Source organism: Oenanthe melanoleuca, chromosome 1A (genome assembly GCF_029582105.1).
Source record: "Oenanthe melanoleuca isolate GR-GAL-2019-014 chromosome 1A, OMel1.0, whole genome shotgun sequence".
NCBI lineage: Eukaryota > Metazoa > Chordata > Aves > Passeriformes > Muscicapidae > Oenanthe > Oenanthe melanoleuca.
This window is the reverse complement of record NC_079334.1, coordinates 9,232,651-9,251,716: the sequence shown is the minus strand read 5'-3', so window position 1 is coordinate 9,251,716 and position 19,066 is coordinate 9,232,651. Positions and strand designations below refer to the sequence as shown.

The 19,066-nt window shown below is 38.6% G+C and overlaps 1 protein-coding gene across 1 annotated transcript in view; it reads left to right on the top strand.

Annotated features, from left to right (window-relative positions):
- The window catches only part of ANO2 (anoctamin 2), a 147,007-nt gene that overhangs the window by 17,269 nt on the left and 110,672 nt on the right, over positions 1-19,066 (top strand). The window contains exons 4-6 of the mRNA XM_056515366.1: positions 13,769-13,867; positions 17,554-17,705; positions 18,845-18,899. Coding sequence (XP_056371341.1) covers positions 13,769-13,867; positions 17,554-17,705; positions 18,845-18,899 — 306 coding nt within the window. The remainder of the gene's footprint in view (positions 1-13,768; positions 13,868-17,553; positions 17,706-18,844; positions 18,900-19,066) is intronic.

Below are 19,066 nucleotides of genomic sequence, written 5' to 3'. Positions count from 1 at the left end.
TGGTTTAGCGATGTTTTGTTACATCTGGCCACCAACTGGCAAGTCTCTTCACAGAAAAGTCAGCACAAAGAATGCTTTTACCAAGATGCAGCTGCAAATTGTTGTTAATTTCCATATCCTCATAATGCTCAGACTCTCTGGAAGGAGAAACCCCATGGATCAGGTGACCTGCTAGATGATGTTATTAAAGACAGCTCATTTTAGTATTTAAAAGTAGGTGTGCTTTTATAATATAGTGATTGGTAACCCTTCTGATATCAGTATAGCAATTCTGTAGTCATGTACTGTGCTCCTAGAAATTCTCCCTTCCATTATTTTATAAAAAGATGCAAATGTAATTAGAATGTAAAACCAATTTTGTTAATGTTGTAGAATTTTAAGTACCACAGCTCTAAGGGTCTAATAGGCAGCTCTAAAATGTATTCCTTCACTTGTACATGCCAGTGGTAATTATCAAAGATTATAATTGATATATAATTACAGAGCACTCCAGTGTAATTAAAACCACAATAAAAAGTGTAGCCAAGGAATCATACATCAAAAGCTGTAAGCTGAATCCAGGAATTGAGGCAGTGGGCAGCCTCCTGCTACCTGAACCCTTGAAAACAGATGAGAAAGTGTTAGAAATGAAAGAGGCAGAGTCTGAATTCCCAGGATGGGTCAGGCTGAAGGGACCACAGAGGGTCACTGGTGTCACCTCCCTGCTCCAGCAGGGCCATCCCAGAGCACAGGGCTCAGGATTGTCCAGAGGGGTCTGGAATATCCCCAGTGAGGAGACTCCACACCCTCTCTGGTCTCTGTTCAGTGCCTGGCACTGCCCAGGACAGAAGTTGTGCCTCCTGTGCAGGTGGAACCCCCTGGGCTCAGTCCCTGCCCGTGGCTCTGGTGCCATTGCTAGACACAGCTGTCCAGATGTGCCTCCAGGGCTGGGCAGAGGGGCAGGAGCACTCCTGACCTGCTGGCAATACCTTAGTACAGATCTAAGGGCCCTTTCAAGTACTAACAGGACAAGATAAATTCCCATTGCCTGTTACTCTCCATATCCAGGTGCCTGTGTTCAGATACACTTCTCTATAATCAGTATAAAGGGGTAGGTGCCTTTGAAGAGCAAAATTCTTCCTGATTCTCAGATGCCTGTTCAGAGGAAGGGCAGGAGCTGCTGTTACCTCCTGCAGTCCCTGAAGTGAAGTCTGGCAGGACTCATACCTGTGTCTTTCTCCGTGTCAATGTCAAAACTGCTGTGAAATTACTTTTAGAAGGAGTAACTGTTGTCAGATTTAAAATGTTAAGTGCATGACGGCAGAGACAGGAATCAAACCTAACTAGTAAAAACTATAATGGGACTGAAGATATTTCTGGGTACAGGACCTCCTGTTCCTGTGTTCCCTGGCATCCTATCTGAGTTTCTTTCAGTTCTGGTTTCCAGTTCTGGTTTCCTGTTTTCATCTCCTTATTGCTGAACAGAACACAGCAGAAGAGTAGAGGTGAAAACCACGTGAATGCTAAGTTGTTTCACTGGAAAATGGGTTTCCAAATCCCTGTAATCCCAGAATAGTTTGGGTTGGAAGGGACCTTAAAGATCACCTCATTCTACCCCCTGCATGGAGGGTAGAATCCCCTTCCACTGGCCCAGGTTGCTCAGAGCCCCATCCAACCTGGCCTTGGACACTTCCAGGGATGGGGCAGCCACAGCTGCTCTGGGTAACAAATGTGTGAAAGCATTTGTGGGAAGGGGAATGAGAACGAAAAATGGGAATTTTCTGCTTGGCAGCATGTTTGTATTCATCTTTACATTTATTTACCACAGCTCCTTTTCTTAAAATGTTTTTCTTTTACCTGCACACACCTGATATAAATCTTCAGCTTTTCTTCCTCCCAAGAAATGTGTGTCTTTATTCTGCCACTTGCCTGTAAGATTGACAGCTGTATTTATCATAGGTCCCTTTTTAGAAAAGAGGTCTTTAATATACTTTTTAGAAAGTATAAAACCTTAGTTAGTAATCACATATAAATTACATATAATTTTGTAGTTATTAAATATTACTTAACAACCTGTTTTGTTCAGTTGGCGCCAAGAAGTGCATTACTGCCATGAACTTGCTATTATTTTTCTCCAGAAGTCTGGGTTGGAGAAGTGCATCATGATTAGATAGTGATATATTGAAATATTAATTATAGGTAAGCAAAGTGTGCTGGAGTGGAAATATGAAAAACCCATAGAGTGTTTATTCCTTTTCTGGGGGCAGGAGGAGAAGCTTTGAACACCTGAGCAGTTTCCCTGGAAGGGCAATGTTCAAGCAGGGATTTCTAATTTGGTTATATATAACTGTGTGTATAAATCTGTATCTATACATATATGTCTATACTAACATGTGGACTTAAGGGGAATTAAGGCATTTTTTAGACTTCCAGAGTTATGCAAACCTGTGTCTGTTTGTGCTTTTAGTCCAAAAGGAGCAGTGCAAAAAGCTGCATTTTTTTTTTTTTTTTTGTAAACCATCTCTATAAATATTTGGAAAGAACTAACACATGTTGGAAATATTTAGTTAACAGTCTTTGTTAAAGCAAAATTTGAGAAAACTTCAAAATCATAATATCTTAGCAGCATAAGAGGTTATTCTGTAAATGTGTGAATGTCCCAGTTGAAGTCTTCTGTTCACTTATCTCCTATTGATGTGTGAATTTCCTGGCAAAAACCCAACTCAATATTTTTAATAGTGAATGCTAAATTTAAAGTTATATTTTTAATGTTTTCCCATCATGTGCAGAAGTTATATAACCAGATCTGGATCTGTGTGGTTACTGCTATTTATACTACTGTTGGGGTGTACAACAGATGAGGATCCAGCTCAGTTTTTCAGTGATCCAGCTATTCAGTTCTGAATAAACAAAGAAAAAAAAAAAAAAAAAGAAGGATTCTGTATTACTAAGATTCTAATTTGTGTATAAGAAAATAGAAAAGAGCAGCCAAGATAAATCAAAGTAGGAATATAAAGTGATATGTGCTGCCCTCTCAATTTTGTGCAATTGAGACTTTGATCTTACTGAAGAACTTTATGGTCAGGACATCACAATGCATTTAAGTTATCTTTGACCACAAGTTCAGTATTTGTGTAATAGATGTGCCAGCATGGATATGTAGTGATGAAAAGCAAAGGCACAATTTTCTGTATTATTTCTTTAGCAAGCTAAAATATGCATCTAATTTTTCATGTCTCTTCATCTCTTTTCGTTTGCCAGTAACTGCTAATTTTTTTCCTTGCTTGTTTTTCTTGCTCCAAGTTTTGCAGATTAAATCTCTCATCTCTGAATACTTTCCTTACTGCATGCTAAGAACCAAAAGCTTTTTGTGATCAGTATTAAACCAATACTGATAGAGTTTGTGCCCCCTGCAAATGGGCCCAAATTTGGATTGACACGTATTTGTTTACTGAAGACTGACAAAAAACAAGTGGGAGGAAAGTAAAAAAGGAAAACAGCCCCTCCCACTTTTTCCTCTTGATCTTAGTCCTGATATATCCTTTGTTGTAAGCTTAATGATGTTACTTGAAGTGTGATCACACTGAGCAGTTCATGTATGCAGCAGTTCCCAGGTGATGCCAGGCCAGAGGACAGTGAATGCTGTGGCAGTTTGTTATCAGAATGTGTCCTGAAGCTCTTTCTCAAGCAAAGAGTCTCTTAAGTTCTCAGGAGAACACCCAAAGCTTGGCATAAGTTTTTACTCCAAAAATCACTTACTGTGTGTTCTGTTTGTGAATGCTCTCCAAGTACCCTCTTAGTATGTGAGGTTAAGTGTGTGACTCCATCAGTACTTTAGAAGTGCTAGCTACATTCTGCAGGCCTTAATAACAGTGTAAAAAGATTTTTGTTTTCCCCACTGGTTTCTGAAAGCTTTGACTTGACACTCATGAGCCACTGCCATGATGTATAGAAGGAGCCCCATTAGAGAATAAATGTGTTATGGGTCATCAGGAGAAGTTTGTTTGACCTCACTGTGGCATTCCAGTGCCTGAAGGGAGCCACAGGAAAGATGGAGAGAGACTCTTGACAAGGGCCTGGAGTGACAGGACAAGGGGCAATGGCTTCACACTGACACAGAGCAGGGTTAGATTGGATATTGGGAAGGAATTGTTCCCTGTGAGGGTGCTGAGGCCCTGGCACAGGTTTCCCAGAGCAGCTGTGGCTGCCCCATCCCTGGCAGTGTTCCAGGCCAGGCTGGATGGGGCTCTGAGCAACCTGGGACAGTGGAAGGTGTCCCTGCCCATGGCAGGGGGCTTGAACAAGATGATCCTTAAGGTCTCTTCCAACCCAAACCATCCTGTTATCCTGTAATTTATGTTTTCTCTTGCTGATCCTATCTTCCTCTTACAAAGTCACAGCCTAGTATAGTGTGCTTGTGGCTTTATTGCTTGGTCTCCCTTTTGTAAACTTCTAATATTTAGAAGAAAATTGTTATGGTAGAAGTAGAGGAAAAATATGACAGAACCATGCTGAAACAAAAGCTCAGAAATGTTCACTGCCATGTAACGTGTATGTATTTTTAGAGGCAGGAGTGCAAGCAGAGTTACTGTAGGATTTTGAGTGAGCTGATGTAAAACAAGCAAAAAGATTTATGAAAATGACCAAATGGAGAGTACTCCTAATGAGACATAAAATGGATTTTAAGATGTGGAAGATGGAAGGTACTTACTGCTATATGTGGAATAGCACCACATTTATTACAAAACCTGCTAGTGATTTCCAGTAAATTTCAGTTTGTGTGATGCCACTAGGATTGGAATAACAAATCTTACATTTTTTTTCCTTTGCTAATTCATTTCCCTCATGGCATAAAACTCTTTGGCAGTGTATCATGTTAATATTCATATTCTGCATTCTATCTGCTAATTATCTTTTTAATAATTGAAAGTTAATGGCCCACTTGACCCTTACATCTCTATAAGTGATTTGTTCAGCTTTCCACATAAATGGTCATATTTTGATGCCAAGCTAAAAGTAAAATCTCACTGAAATGTTTTTGTTGCATGCTGTTGTGAAATGTACTGGAAAACCTACAACTTTATCATGTGTCAAACTTTAGAAAACTGGTATTTTGGTGTTTGCTGACAATTTATTCTTAGAATCGTAAAAGAAAATGAAATTCATATTTAATTTATAATGATTTGACAACTGATTTTTTACAATCCTCCTTTAATTTTATTGTTACAGAGGAACAAACTGGCTTACTTACATATTCTGACTGTCTGGTGCCTCCTTTTTGCATTGGCAGAATGACTGAATTTATGGTGATGGGGATGAGAGCTAAATCTGGTCAACTCAGTTTAGGGCATGTGGAGAGAAATATTGCCAGGATGGATGAAAAAAGTATGTGCTGTAATAGTTATTGTACTGATATTTACTGAGTGATTCCCTTTGGACCACAGTTTTGGGGAACTGAGTGTACTGAGGCCTGGTTTTCAAAAGTGTTGATAATTCAGCCCATTCTGCAGAGATCACTAGAATACCCTGGCTAATTCACATTTCTGAAAATCCAGTGTTGTCTATTTACTGGCTGATTTCAGTGATTACCATGCTCCTGTGAGAAAATCCTGTTTTGAGCCCTGGTACCTCATTAGCTGAGGGTGCTGAATGCCCTAGAGCACCAGAAATTCTCTAATACTGCAATTTCCATCTATGAGTGAGGATTCCTTGGACACTGAGTCCCAAGCTTCTCAGGCTCGTCTCAGCTGCAACATTTCAAGCAACTCTTTATCTCTGCTTGATGAATTGCTCAGATTTCAAGGCTGCTGCTGCTGCTCTTGCTGCCTTCTAATCACCTGCAGAGCCTGCAAACACCCAGCAGAGCTTCTTAGCTCCACATTTCATCTGGAGCAGGCTTGTGCCTCTCTGGTGTGGAGCTGCTTCTCCAGGTATTGGCAATACTGCCATAAAATGATGCTGTGGTGTGAGAGATTCCCTCAGTGAGTACAAGATAGCCAACAGCTGCAGTGGTAAAATGTTTAGGAAACAGCAAGAATGGCACAAACTTTTGTGATGTTTTCACTGGAATGCTCTCCTGGTGACAACTCAAGTGCTTCCCCCCACGTGATGTTTGCCCACTTAGGAACCTTCTAGGGATCTCTATCCCAAAGTCTGGCATAATTTCTTCTTAAAATGTTTTTCAGTTTTTGCACCCACAAGGCAGAGGTATTTCTCTGCTGCATTGATATCTATGATTTGATTTTTAATTTGGCTTTGTCTGAGGCCCTGTAGTGCTTGCTCTGAAAGGGACTTCAGGCAGTCCATGCACACCCCATCTTCTTATCACATAGGATTTTATAGACTGCCACAACAACTTTCTCAAGTTTCCAGGACAGAAGGTCTCAGTCTCCTCAGTGATTCCTATGCAGATGCCATAACAAGGCTTTTGTGGATCCTCTGGACCCATTTTTGGTCCAATTTATCTCTTTGGACGTGAGGAGGCAGAGAGTGCACATTGAGTTCAAGATGTGGATACTGCTATGCTGAATGGGGTTTTTTTTCTTAGTCTTTGTACCTTTCCTAATAAAATGTAATCTTTGTTTTACTTCTTGGCTCTTAGAAAATACTGAGCTTCTATTTTTCAAAGGATTTTCTGTTGCAAACTTGAGGTGTCATTACTGACCAGTACAGGTGAAATCAGAGCCCAGCATCTTATATGTGAATCTGGATTTAACCCACAGATATTGCTTTATATTTATTTATTTATTGAGAGCTGTTTGCTATTGTTCAGATTCTTATAAAGCTTTTCTAAAATTTTTCACAGTCTGCCCTTATCCATGCTACTCTGAAAATCTTCATCTGCTTTATCTTTCTCCAGGTCACTTTAGCTGGTATTGGATACTGCTAGCACTGCAAAATGCCCTTAGTGACTTTTTATTTTTTTTCCAGCAGTGCAACTTCTCCTCCTACCCAGTTTCTTGTTGTTTAACTGATTATTTCTCCACCCCTGGACCTGTTGCCTTATCCAAAATGAGTCAGGTGATGCTACTGTGGGTCTGCCCCTGCCTCTTCCCCACCTCTCCCTGTTTGCAGTGAGGCTGTAGCTGTTCAGGGAGGTTTTGGATTCCCTGCCAGCAAACAAGCCAAGCCAGATACTTTGATTATCTTCATCTTAATCCCCTCCCCATCAAACCCCTGCAAACACAGCCAACCTTCATTTTACTGCTACTGATCTTTGGAGAGAGAGACCTCAAAGGGCCACACCATCCTGGAAAAGCTTGTAGCCTCTGATTAGGAGAACACTCTTATTAAACTGAATACATTTGTACCATCTGTTAACACTTTCAAATTAGAGAACAGCCCCTAAAGTATTTTTGTAAAGAATGAATTGAACTTTAAAATCTTTCAACACAAAATTGAATCATCCCTTCATATGATTGTTTGTTAACATCCTAGATCAACCATGGAGTGATGAAGGAATATTTTAAAATACAATTCCTCTGTTTTTAAGTCCTAAGTATTTAAATTTTTTTTTCTTTTTTCTCCAAGTCATTTTTTTTTCCTTGAAAATGAGTTTGCTAGAGTGAGGGTTCAGTCTCAGTTTCATTAATCCCCCCACTGGTTACATGCCTGTTATCTGGTCTAAAGATTGACTTCCATGATCTTGCTGCTTCATCTGGAAAATTGTTTAGGTCATAAATCTCTGTGCAGATTACTGAGTCTCATTCCCTAAAGAGGAATTACATTGTGCCCTTTTTAATGTTAACTCTTTGGCCTCAAGGAGTTTGTTGATTTTATTATTGATAATAAAGTTTGATATTGTGTATTCTACAGAATATTGGCTTACTTTTTAGCTGATTTGGCTAATTTGGCTACTGAATGCAGCCAGGTCAGTTGATTAGGTGGTTCTCCAGTGACACTGCCAAAATACAGGAGGTGGTAGACTAGACCTCTTTGAGGCAGTTTGGTTTGGGTAGGAAGGCTATCAGTTTTTCACTTTATTTTTATTATTTGTGGTATCCAGTCTCAGAAGATGTGCTGAAATTGTGCTATGTTTTTGTGGCAACAAATTTGTGTCATTGACATTGGAGAAATTTGCTGATAAAGTGATTCCAAATGATTAGGGATGATTTTGCTTTATGTTTGAAAGATACTTTTGATGCTGTAGTGATTAGTGAACAGAGATACATATTTGGGAAATACTGATGAAAGCACAGTGATTTTTTAATGCAAAATGCATATTTAGAAAGAATTAAGATGAATGACAGTTTGTTACTCACCTGCATATAGATCCTGTATTGAACACTGCAATAATGCATAGGTCTGTGCCTTGGTTTTTTGTTTTTTTTTTTTTTTTTATTTGGCAGATTTATCGATCTATTCTACATTTGTGCTTGAGTTTCTAGCAGCTCATTTTCATCCTGTTTCTTGCCATTAAAAGTTTCCATCTTCTTCAGGGGAAGCATGCCTGTGTTTTTAGGCTTCCTGTATCATCTTCCATTCAGAGACACTTCCTGTCTGTACATGAGTGGGAAGATTTTGGTTGGAGAGGTTGCAATGCCATGCAGAAACATTGCAAAGGATGAGTAAAGCCAACTGTTTCATTCCACAGTGCTTTAGCTAAGAAATTGAGATTATATAGGGTTTTTTAGGTGTTTTGGCCAGATCTTTCATGACCAGGTGTTCTCTTCTATGCTCATACACACTAATATATTTTTAACTGTTTATGTTCACACGTGGGAGTAAGAGAACAAAATAAAACAAGGCATTTGCACCATCACTGTTGGTAGAAGTTAAGAAAGAGAAAAGCAGATGTGTAAATTATGGCAGCTTTGCTTAAAGTCTTGAGCATGGCTGTGTACCCATGCAGTGAGGGAAATCTATACCCTGGAGAAATAAAAAAATAGAAAGGGGAAAGTTTGGCAAAAGTAAAAGGGCTACAGTTTTCTGAAGGAAAATATGAAAATTATAAGATGCATAATATATAGCCATACTGTCTTATTAGTTTATTGCCTTATTTGAGCACTTCTCAGTCTGGAACATATTTATCTTCACAAAAGCCTTTTGATAGAGGAAAGTTCCATTGTCTTCATAGTCTAAGAGGCAGAGTTAAATTACCAGCCTACAGTTACAGGATACAGCTTCTACTATAAGCTAATATCAGCAGGGAGTTGCTCTGGATTGCCATGTCCATGTCAGGACATTTTGGGTGTTGTTGTCTCACCTGGACCAGTGCCTTGCACTTCCTCTTCCCAGTGGGACTGGCCCTCACTATCACTGGTGATGGATTGATTCTGTATCTTGGACACAAAACTTTAGGAGCAGAAACACGCTGTTTCACAGATAGAAATTCAATCTCTTTGGCAGAAAACACAGCCACTTCTGCAGCCTCTGCCTGAATCTGGCAGTGCTGTGTCATGCAATCCAGTGCTACCCATGCTGGGGGCCAGCAGCTCAGCACTTGGCTCTGCTCTTGTAAAATGGAGGTGACCACAGTTCTGTGATAATAGCAAGAAATTGCTTTTTATTTGCACTATCACATCACTTTGGTATTTGCCTCGATTTCCAGGGCTGGTATCAGGAGAGCAGACATTAATTTTGAGCAATTGCATTTGCAGACGTGATGGATCCATTTGGTGATGGAATTAATGGGAAGATGATTACTTTTACTGAGCTAAAAGGACCTGTCTTTTCTTTTCCTCACTACAAACTGTTTCACTGTTTCTTTCCCAGTGTGGCTACATTACCAAAAGTTGTCTCATTATATTAACTGGAACCATTAAATTATAGCTGCCAGGTATATTTCTGTCTGTTTAATAATCACTGAAGGATAAAATGTTTGAAGTTCAGTTATTTGGGTTTTTCCCTAAGAAGTTTACATGTTTCAGGTTTTATGATTTATGATTTATCCTCTTCCTATTCACATTTTTAAAAAAATCATTAGAAAGATTGGCAGTTCCCTGGGCTCCTGTAGACATTAGTTAATAATTTCTTTTCAGCTTCTTTTTACCCTTTGATGTTACTTTTTCTTCCTGTTAAGATACACAGCAGAAATATTTTTCTTTGGACAAATATTTAAGAATAACTATTTCTTTAATATATAAGTTATTTATAAACTGTATTCCTTAAATATGGAATGATTAGTGATTTCATGATGGGGAAATGATGAAAAATACTTACTGAGCTGTAGGATTCAGCAATGAATTCTGTATTTGCAAAGTTCCTAGGATCTGTGTGCTCACCATAAAAAAAAAAAAAAAAAAAAAAAAAAAAAAAAAAAAAAAAAAAAAAAAAAAGAGAAAAAAAAGCCTGGGGCTCTTCCAAAATAAAATAATTGGTTTTTCCCTTTCTTGGCTTCATAGTGGCTGACAAACCTGATGCCTTTAGTACTCTATGATTTAGCTCATGTTAAAGGTGCCTAAATAAATTTAGCTTTGCTTAGTTATGTTTGTCTAGCCATGTTTCAGAATGTTCAGCTTTCAGTAAAAAGAATAATCACTTTATATATATCTACATGAGAACTACTGTAGTTATCACACATTTTTTTTCTGCTGTGGCCTTGATGGTGATAAGTTTGCAATAAATTTTAGACTTGCAGCTGATGCAGGTCCTAATGTGTTTTACTGTTCAGGCAGGAAAGACAGAAAAATCTCCTTTGGAGAAATTAGAATTTTATTCAGCCTATACATTTCCAGTCCAAGACAAAAAAAAATGCAATACAGCTTGCTGTTAAAGCCCTACCTTAGACTCGTAAGAATCTTGGTAAACTGAAAGAAATACCCAATATATTTTCTTCATGTGCTGATTGAAAAGCAAAGCAGACCTTCCAGATTTTCTTCCATTTGACTTTAATGCTGAGCTTTCCTATTGAAATGGGAAAACCGAATTCAGCTTCAGAAAACAGAGAAAGCCAAGATATAAATATATCTTAAATAATTCTAAATGAATTATTGAAAAACTTCCACTCTTGAAACTTATTGGAAGAACTCTGTGATATGGAATATAGATTTGACAGGGGAAAAAAAAGGATTATGAGAGAGACAAATCTGTTTGTCATCTGCCTAGGAATACTTAGTAGTTTAAATAATATAATCAGGGAGTGCAGTGATAGAGACATGGAACAATGTAGGGCCAAGGAAAAAGTCCTGTGGGACATCAGCTGCAAGTGAAAAAGGATTTGATTAAGGAAGGCTGTATTAAATAACAAGTGAATGGTCTAACAAAAACAATGTTTGCCAGCACCACATGTTGGCTTTAGTGGCGCATCCAGAGTACAATGAATCAGCAGGAGTGATTCTGAGCATTCAAAATAGAAGACTGACAGCATTTCATTTGATCAAAGTGATGAGCATGTGCACAATTATCATTTCAGGTGATTAACCAGAGGACACCAGTTAGGGGGTGTCTCCAGTAAACAGATATAAATCCACTCTGGCAAGGAGAAAGACAAGTTCTAACTTTTGGAGATGTTTGCAATACAAGAAGCCCTCTGGGAACAAGTTAATTGAGCAGATCCTTGCCAGACATCATAAGGAAAAAAGGACATTTAAAGACACCTGGAACTGCTGCAGGTGAAGCCTGGAAAAGCGGGGGAAGGAATCTTACCAGAGGAGTAGTCCTATAGATTTTTATTTTGGTGAGCCCATAGAAAATGAGCTAGATGACTTGTCTCTTGAGCTATGATATTAAATTGATGGTTTCAAATTTATTTTAAAATTCTTGGATTAATGTGAATGTTAGGAAGATGTGGGAGGTGTGGTTCTAGTAATGCCAAGGTGAACATCCAGCAGTCCATTGTTCTGCATCTTTTGTTCACCATGCAGCAGGAGTCACCTAGTCCTGTTTTCCTACTTTATTTGTTTTGTGTTTATTAAAATTACCTCAATTTCCCATCATAGGGTGATTTTAAAGCCTTTTAACAATTTTTAATGGTCTGATTCCTCATCATCTGGTATTGCTTCATGAACAGCACAACTTTCCAAATTATTTTTGTTCAAATATACAAGGGTCATATTCTTCATCTGGTCTTTTCAATCATATTATTTGCCTAATTTTATTTGCAATCTGTGTAGTCATATGAGCCTGAGCTGGAAGCAACCAATTAGATCACACTGTTCCTCCTCTTGCCAACATAGAATATAATCCCCCAGACAAGGACACGTGCTTGATTTTAGCCAAAAGCTCAGAAGAAGCTCCTGATCTTCACCCACTGAAATTTAACCTCTCATCTGTTATTAATCTATTTTCAGCAAATGATTACCAGAACATCTGCTCATGCCCAGTAAATTTTTCCTTCCTTCTCTTAAAGCTGACTTCCCCAGTGGACTGATGGAAGAGAGATTCTGCAGCTCATTCTGCTCTTTAAAATAGCATTGGTCCACTGAAAAATGTTAGCTGAAGGTGAGGGAGTGATTTTTGTCATTCACGTTGCACATATAGGGGAAATAAGAGCAAAGTGATTGAAATAATAGTAGGATTTTCATCTAACTTTTTTTTCAATTTTTTAATCAGGAAGCACAAGGACACATTCAGCACAAAGATCATTAATCTTAGTGTTAATCAAGCCTTTGAATCACAGGATCGTTGAGGTTGGAAAAGACCTTCCAAGATCTTGGAGTCCAATCTTTGACCAATAACCCCTTGGTGCCCAGAGCACAGATTGCCACATCCAATCATTCCTTGGACACCTCCAGGGATGGGATTCACCACCTCCCTGGGCAGCTCCTTCCAGTGCCTGAGCAAGAAATCCCTCCTGAAGCCTTTTTGTGTCCACTGCCATGTCCTTCCCTAAAGGATATGGTCTGACAGTCTGTGTTCAGGAGGATGGTGGCAGAGGAGAGTGTCCAGGAGGGTTTTGAAATCTGGGAAGGCAGCAGCTGTTTGGATTTTTGTCAAGGAAATTCCCTCAGAGAGGAGGTGCAGTATGGGAGATAGTGTGACAGCTGGTCATTGCCTTGATTTCTCTGATATTCCCTTTCTAATCTCCCTCCCAACTTTTCTTCCATACATTTCCACAGTAAGCATTTAGCCCTGTGATTTACTGGTACAATTTATTTGTGTGCCTTGAGGAAAACTGTGTCTGAACCTTCCTCCATTTAATTTTCATGTTTGTCTCAGGGGTGCTGCTTTCTGCTCTCAGGGTGCCTTTCTGTAGCTCAGATGTGCTAACAGGACATCTTCTGCACAGCTGACAAAAAACTGGATGTGCCAAAGTTCTTTTGGGCATTTTATGCTTCTGACCAGCATAACCAATAATTTACATAATGATATAATACCTCTATTCAGAAGTTAATTTTTTTATGTTTTCTTTAGGTTTGCCTGATCCTCTGTAAGGAACCACTAATATGATGAAGTGTCTGGAAAACAGCTGGGCAAAACTGAAAATGAGAACTAAAGCAAAGCCCACCCAGAGCAGGAGAATTTTTTTTTTTAATCTTGTTGCTTCAGATGGACACGAAAACCCAGTGAAGAAATCAGATCCCTCCTAAAATATCAATATACATAAAAAAAGCTGTATCTTGGGGGTTCCTCATTTGTATCATTCCAAAATCTCATCCTGTATCTTTCTGTCGTCCTGGTGCACACACAGTTACACTGGAGGCAGTAGATAAAGGGATTTTAGAACGTAAAAGATTCTGCTTTTAAGGAAAACCTCACTTTGCAGCCCAGCTGTAGCAGAATTTGGTTATTCCCTGTGATGGTTGCCTATTGTTGAATGATTTAACTGGAGCTGACAAGTTGAGACATTAGCACTACATTGTGTTCAAGAGCATTTAAATGCATTGTTTTCCCTTTTTTTATGTTTCAGAACAAGAGCCAAGGACTGAGTTTTGTCCGTATACATGCACCTTGGCAAGTCCTCAGTCGAGAAGCAGAACTCCTTAAAATAAAAATGCCCACTAAAAAGGTAAATATTTCCCATTTTCTATCAACAAGTTTTATGATTGAAGGAGCAGGGATCAGAATAATCTTTAAATGTATAAAAGCCCATGGAATTACTTTGTTTCAAAAATCAGAGAAAATGAACTGTCAGGCTTATTTTTTCACATTTCCAAGCCTTTGGAGATGATTTATTGTTCAGAGCTGTATTTAAGATGGGATTTCCAAAGGGGTTTTTAAAGGCCATGGAGGCAGCTGGCTGATGGACTGCATTCAGGAGGGTGATGACAGAGGTGAGTGTTAAGGAGGGGTTTGAAAGCTGAGAAGGCAGGAGCTGTCTGGATTTTAGTCAAGGAAATTCCCTCAAAGGTGAGGGGTGGTATGGAAGATAGTAGGAAACTGGTCATTGTCTTGAGACTTCTCCAAAGTGAGAGGCTCTCTCCAGAGAATCTGTTTTGGTGGTAACAATGACTTAGTGAATTCAGACCTGCCTGTTGTCACTGAATCTTCAGCTCACCTTCTTCTTTTCTGTCTGTTTTCAGCAGAGTTGCTGGCAAACCTTGAAAATTCAGAGTAGCAAATCCCCCAATCTGTGTTCCAGAAATTAATCTATTGGTTAACAACTACACCAAGGGGAGGGGAACTGACTTGTGCTTTTAGTTAGTGATACTCATCAGCTGCACTAAAGAGCACTTATTTCTTTGCATTGTCATTAGAAATAAAGGAAAAATGGATTTTTTTTCTCCCACAGTATTGTTTGATCTTTGTTTGTTTGACTTTTTTTGTCTTGTTTTCACCCACCAACACTTCATTGTGCTTCACATTCCATGCTGTTACAAACTGTCATCAGAAGACTGGCCAAATCATCTTGCACACTCTTAATAGGTTTACATCCCAGGGGAAAAAACACAAAGGATATTTCCAATCAATCTTTGAAAATGAGTAGGTTTTAGACAACTACAGTACTCCTAGAAACTTTCTGCATATTCATCTCCTCTCTTTGATCCCTTCCAAAATTAATTCTTTTTATGCATTTTTAGTGCCTGCTTATTTCTCTGTCCTTTTGCCCTCATGGGAATTTTCCCCTCTAAGTTTCTTGTAGATGCACCAAAATAAATTTTACTCTATTTTAATTTATGAATATTGCCATAATTTTGGCCTAGTTTAAGGTCTGTCTAGGAGCTGATAATCTGTGATGGCACCCTCGTCATTCACAATTGTTCTGCATGCACTTCTTTCCTCTGATTGGAAGGAAAAAGCCTCTGTTATCTCCAAAAATAAAAAAAAAACCTCTCTTATCTCTAGCCGCAGAAATGGCACCACTACCAGAAACAAGCTTGACAGGAAAACTTTATTCATATCCTAGGGTTTGGATGTTTTTTAAAATTAAAAACAGTTGAAAGAGGAATTTCCTTTGAAGGAAAAAAATAATCCACTTTGACAAAACTGAAATCTTGTATTTTGGGGATTTGGCAATATAAAATAAAAAATTCAGCCAGTAACCACTATAAGGAAAGTTCTGATTTTGTTCAAAGATACAAAATATTGCTCTCAAGGCACATTAGGTATTTTCTGTGGTGCTATTTTTATTTATTCAAGGATCTTATCAAATAATTTTTTTTAAAAAGGCATTTTCAGGGGAAAGTATTTATCCACCTCTAAAAATGAATTGGTTACAAAATTTTTTCTCCAAATGCTCAGTTTTAAATCATCTTTCAGAATATAAGACATGCTGGGAAAAGATACCCTCTGAGCCCTTTTAACCATATACAAACTTCTGGATCTGAAAATAGAGCTGTTTTGGTGAGTGAGACTGTGCCAGGCTCAAACATGAGTACAAGAAACAAACAGGGAGGTTGTTCTGTGGCCAGAGCTGTGATGTCCCTGGCTTTAGTGAGTCTTGGGGGAATGAATCCTGGGACTGGAGTGCTGGGATAGGGAAATAAAGGCTGTTCAGGAGGGATAGGCAGAGATGGAGAGGTGCAGGAGTTGTCCTGTATGGAAGGGAGAGGTTGCAGTTAAGGGATTATAAGGTTGGCAGCTTCTGGGGGAGGGTTAGGGGGGTTGAAAACAAGGCAGATGTCATTGTATGTTGTATAGAACTGATGAATTATTCCATAGGCAAGCAGGAGAAACTTCATGTGCTTATGGGAAATGTCCACTTCCCAAGCATTAGTTGGGAATACTGCACTGCTGTGACAATCAAGTCTCAGAAATTCCTGAAGAGTGTTGAAGAAAATCCTTTGCCACAAGGATTCAATGAGCCAGCTAGGAAAGATGCCCTCCCAGAGTGGGTACTTGTGAATAAAGAAGGATGTGGAGTATATGATAATAGGAGGCTGCCTTAGCTACAGCAACCACAAAATGGTTGAGTTTAAAATATTCAGTCTAATGAGAAAAAAAAAAACTCAGCAGAGTGTTGCTCTAGGTTTCAAGAGAATAAACTCAAAACCATTCATGGAACTACTCAGCAGTGGTCCCTGGGAATCTGCTTGGGGGTGCTCCCTGAGTGCTTGGTTGGACAGGGAATTCCTCATGGAGCTGGAGAAGAAAAAGAAATTTTCCATCTCTAGCAACAAGACCAGGCCTCACAGGAAGTTTACAAAGCTGTGGTTCACATATTCAGGGAGGAAACACAAAAGGCCAAAACTCATCTAGAGTTGAAACTGGCCAGTGTTGTGCCACACAATTAAAAGACTTTTTAAAATATTTTAGTAACAAGAGAAGCTGTGAGAAAAATATTGGACCAAGACTCGTTGGAAGTGGTCATCTGACAAACAGGGATGATGAAAAAATGGATATTTTCAATGTTTTTTTTTTTGCCTCAGTCTTCAATATTAATCATCTTGGACTGCCTGGTCCTGAGGCAGAGGACTGCAGCTGTGGGAACAGTTTGTGGCTTTCCATTTGTGGCCACTGAATTTTTAAGGGACCATCAGTATCCACTGGATGCTCAGAAATCCATGGGGCCTTGTGAATTGATCCCAGAGCACTGAAGGAATTGGCAGGACCCCTTTCCATCCACTTCCAAAGGACTTGGTACCCACTGACTGGGAGCCACTTGGAGTTTTTACAATTTACAAGAGGGAAGAGCCAGGAAATAACATCCCTAATATTCCATCCTCAGAACTTGGAATAGTTATGGAGAAAGTCATACCACCTGCAGCTGAAAGGCATTTGAAGGACAAAACATTCCTCAGGCACAGACAATAAAGTTTCACAAAGGGAAAGTCCAGGCTAACTAACTATATATCCTTCTACTGTAAAGTTCCCTGCTTAGTGGATGAGAGGAAGGCAGTAAATGTAACTTTCCCCCCCCAGATTTTAGTAAAGATTTTAATATTATCTCCCTCAGAGCATCCTTCTAGACAGGTGGTTTAACTGTGAAATGAGCAGGTACTGGAACTCTGGGTGAGGAACTTGTTCTTTACTATTTTTTATTGTATTAGCAATTCTACACTGAGATTTTTTGGTGTTTTTTTTTTTTCCCCTGGAAGCAGCTTGTGAGGGACAAGAACTTTTTGGGACTGCAGCCCATATGGATTCAGGTGCTTACAGTTATATGGGAATATGTCTTCAGAGAAGACTCTTATTTTAATTACAGATTTAAACATATGTGTACAGCAAATTTTTTTTTTTTTTTTTTTTTTTTTACCTTTCTTCATTAGTGTAATTTTGGAAGGGACATGCTAATGTACAGTTTTATTTCCTCAGATGTATGAAATCACAGAAGAAAAGGGAATACTCAAAACATTAAATGAAATATGGTGCAAATTGACTGAACCTCTGCAACCCCAGGTGCCACAACAAGAAAATACCAAGATGAAAACCTTGTCCTACCCGTTTTCCAGAGAGAAAATATATTTGTGAGTACTTGTAAATGTGATGGACAATGAAGAAAGCTGGAATTCAGTTGTTTTAGTGTTGTAATTTCTTTTTCCTACATTTCAGTCAAAATTCAGAAATTCATCAAGTATATCTGGAAATCCTGAGGAAATATCCAAAATTGTCAGATTTTCAGTGGATTAACAGAAATCTAAGATGCAGAGACTTTCTACCAGTGTTGTACTTATTTCTGCGGGATAAGGCACTGGAAGCAGTGCATCAAATAAAATTCCCATATGTTTAGCTTGAAATGTAGAAATCCTCCCACCATCCTCCTGATTGTTTGGTTAAGGATATTGCTGCCTGTTTTGAAAAAAGCAAGAGCTGGTAGAAATATGGTGGTATTTCCCATCTTGATAGATTTATTGTAGCAATTAAAACTCAGCTAATAATATGCAGATAAGGAATTCTTGACACCTGCCCTCTCACTCAGAATAGTATTTCTGGGCCCAGTTTGACATGAAACACTCTTTTTCTCCTCCTGGGTGTCTCCTTGTATTTATGTCCAATAAATAAAATTCAGCAATAAATATAGTGACCCACCATTTCATTTATTGCCCTCTGACAATTTTAATTAATTCTGAATATGAATCAAATTGATGAAGAAGAATAAACTGGGAAGCTAATTTCATGTATGATGATTTTCAGGTTTAAGGGAAGGCATAGTTCCAGTGGAATGGTTATTTGAAATCAAGTGAAATGCTGACTGTTTAGTGACCAGGAAAAGAATAATGAAAATCTGGTTTTCCAGATTTCCAGCATTAGACTGGTTGAAACCTAATAACATAACCTCAGCATGTAATAGTGTTGAGAAAAACATTCAAAGGTCATCTTCTGTAAACAATAGAGAGGTTCTTCTTGTCCAAAAGGCATTTTATATTAGCTAGTCATTTTGCATTTTTATGCCTACCATCAGTACAATCCTGGTAGAGCTCTGAATGACTGGGTCTTGAGCAGCACATTCTATTATGCTGTACTATGTCATCCATACTCCCTTTAAACATCTGTTTTTCTGATTAGCTGTGGTTCCTGAGTGACTTCTACATTAGAATATTTTATGTTGTCTTACTTGTTGCTTGTCTTCAAACTGAGCTGATTTTATTTTTCCTCAATATTTTAGGTATAACATCAAAGACAAAGACACCTTTTTTGACAATGCAACCCGCAGCCGAATAGTAAGTTAATAAAAATAACATATCCTTGTCTTCTTATGCTGAGTGGGATTTGCTAGGGAGTTTTAGAATGGGATTTACAGGGAGTGTTTTAGTTTCAACTTTGCTACTTCCATTAATTTATGCATTTGTGTGTTCTTGCAGAACACTAATTCCTGACATATATGTGT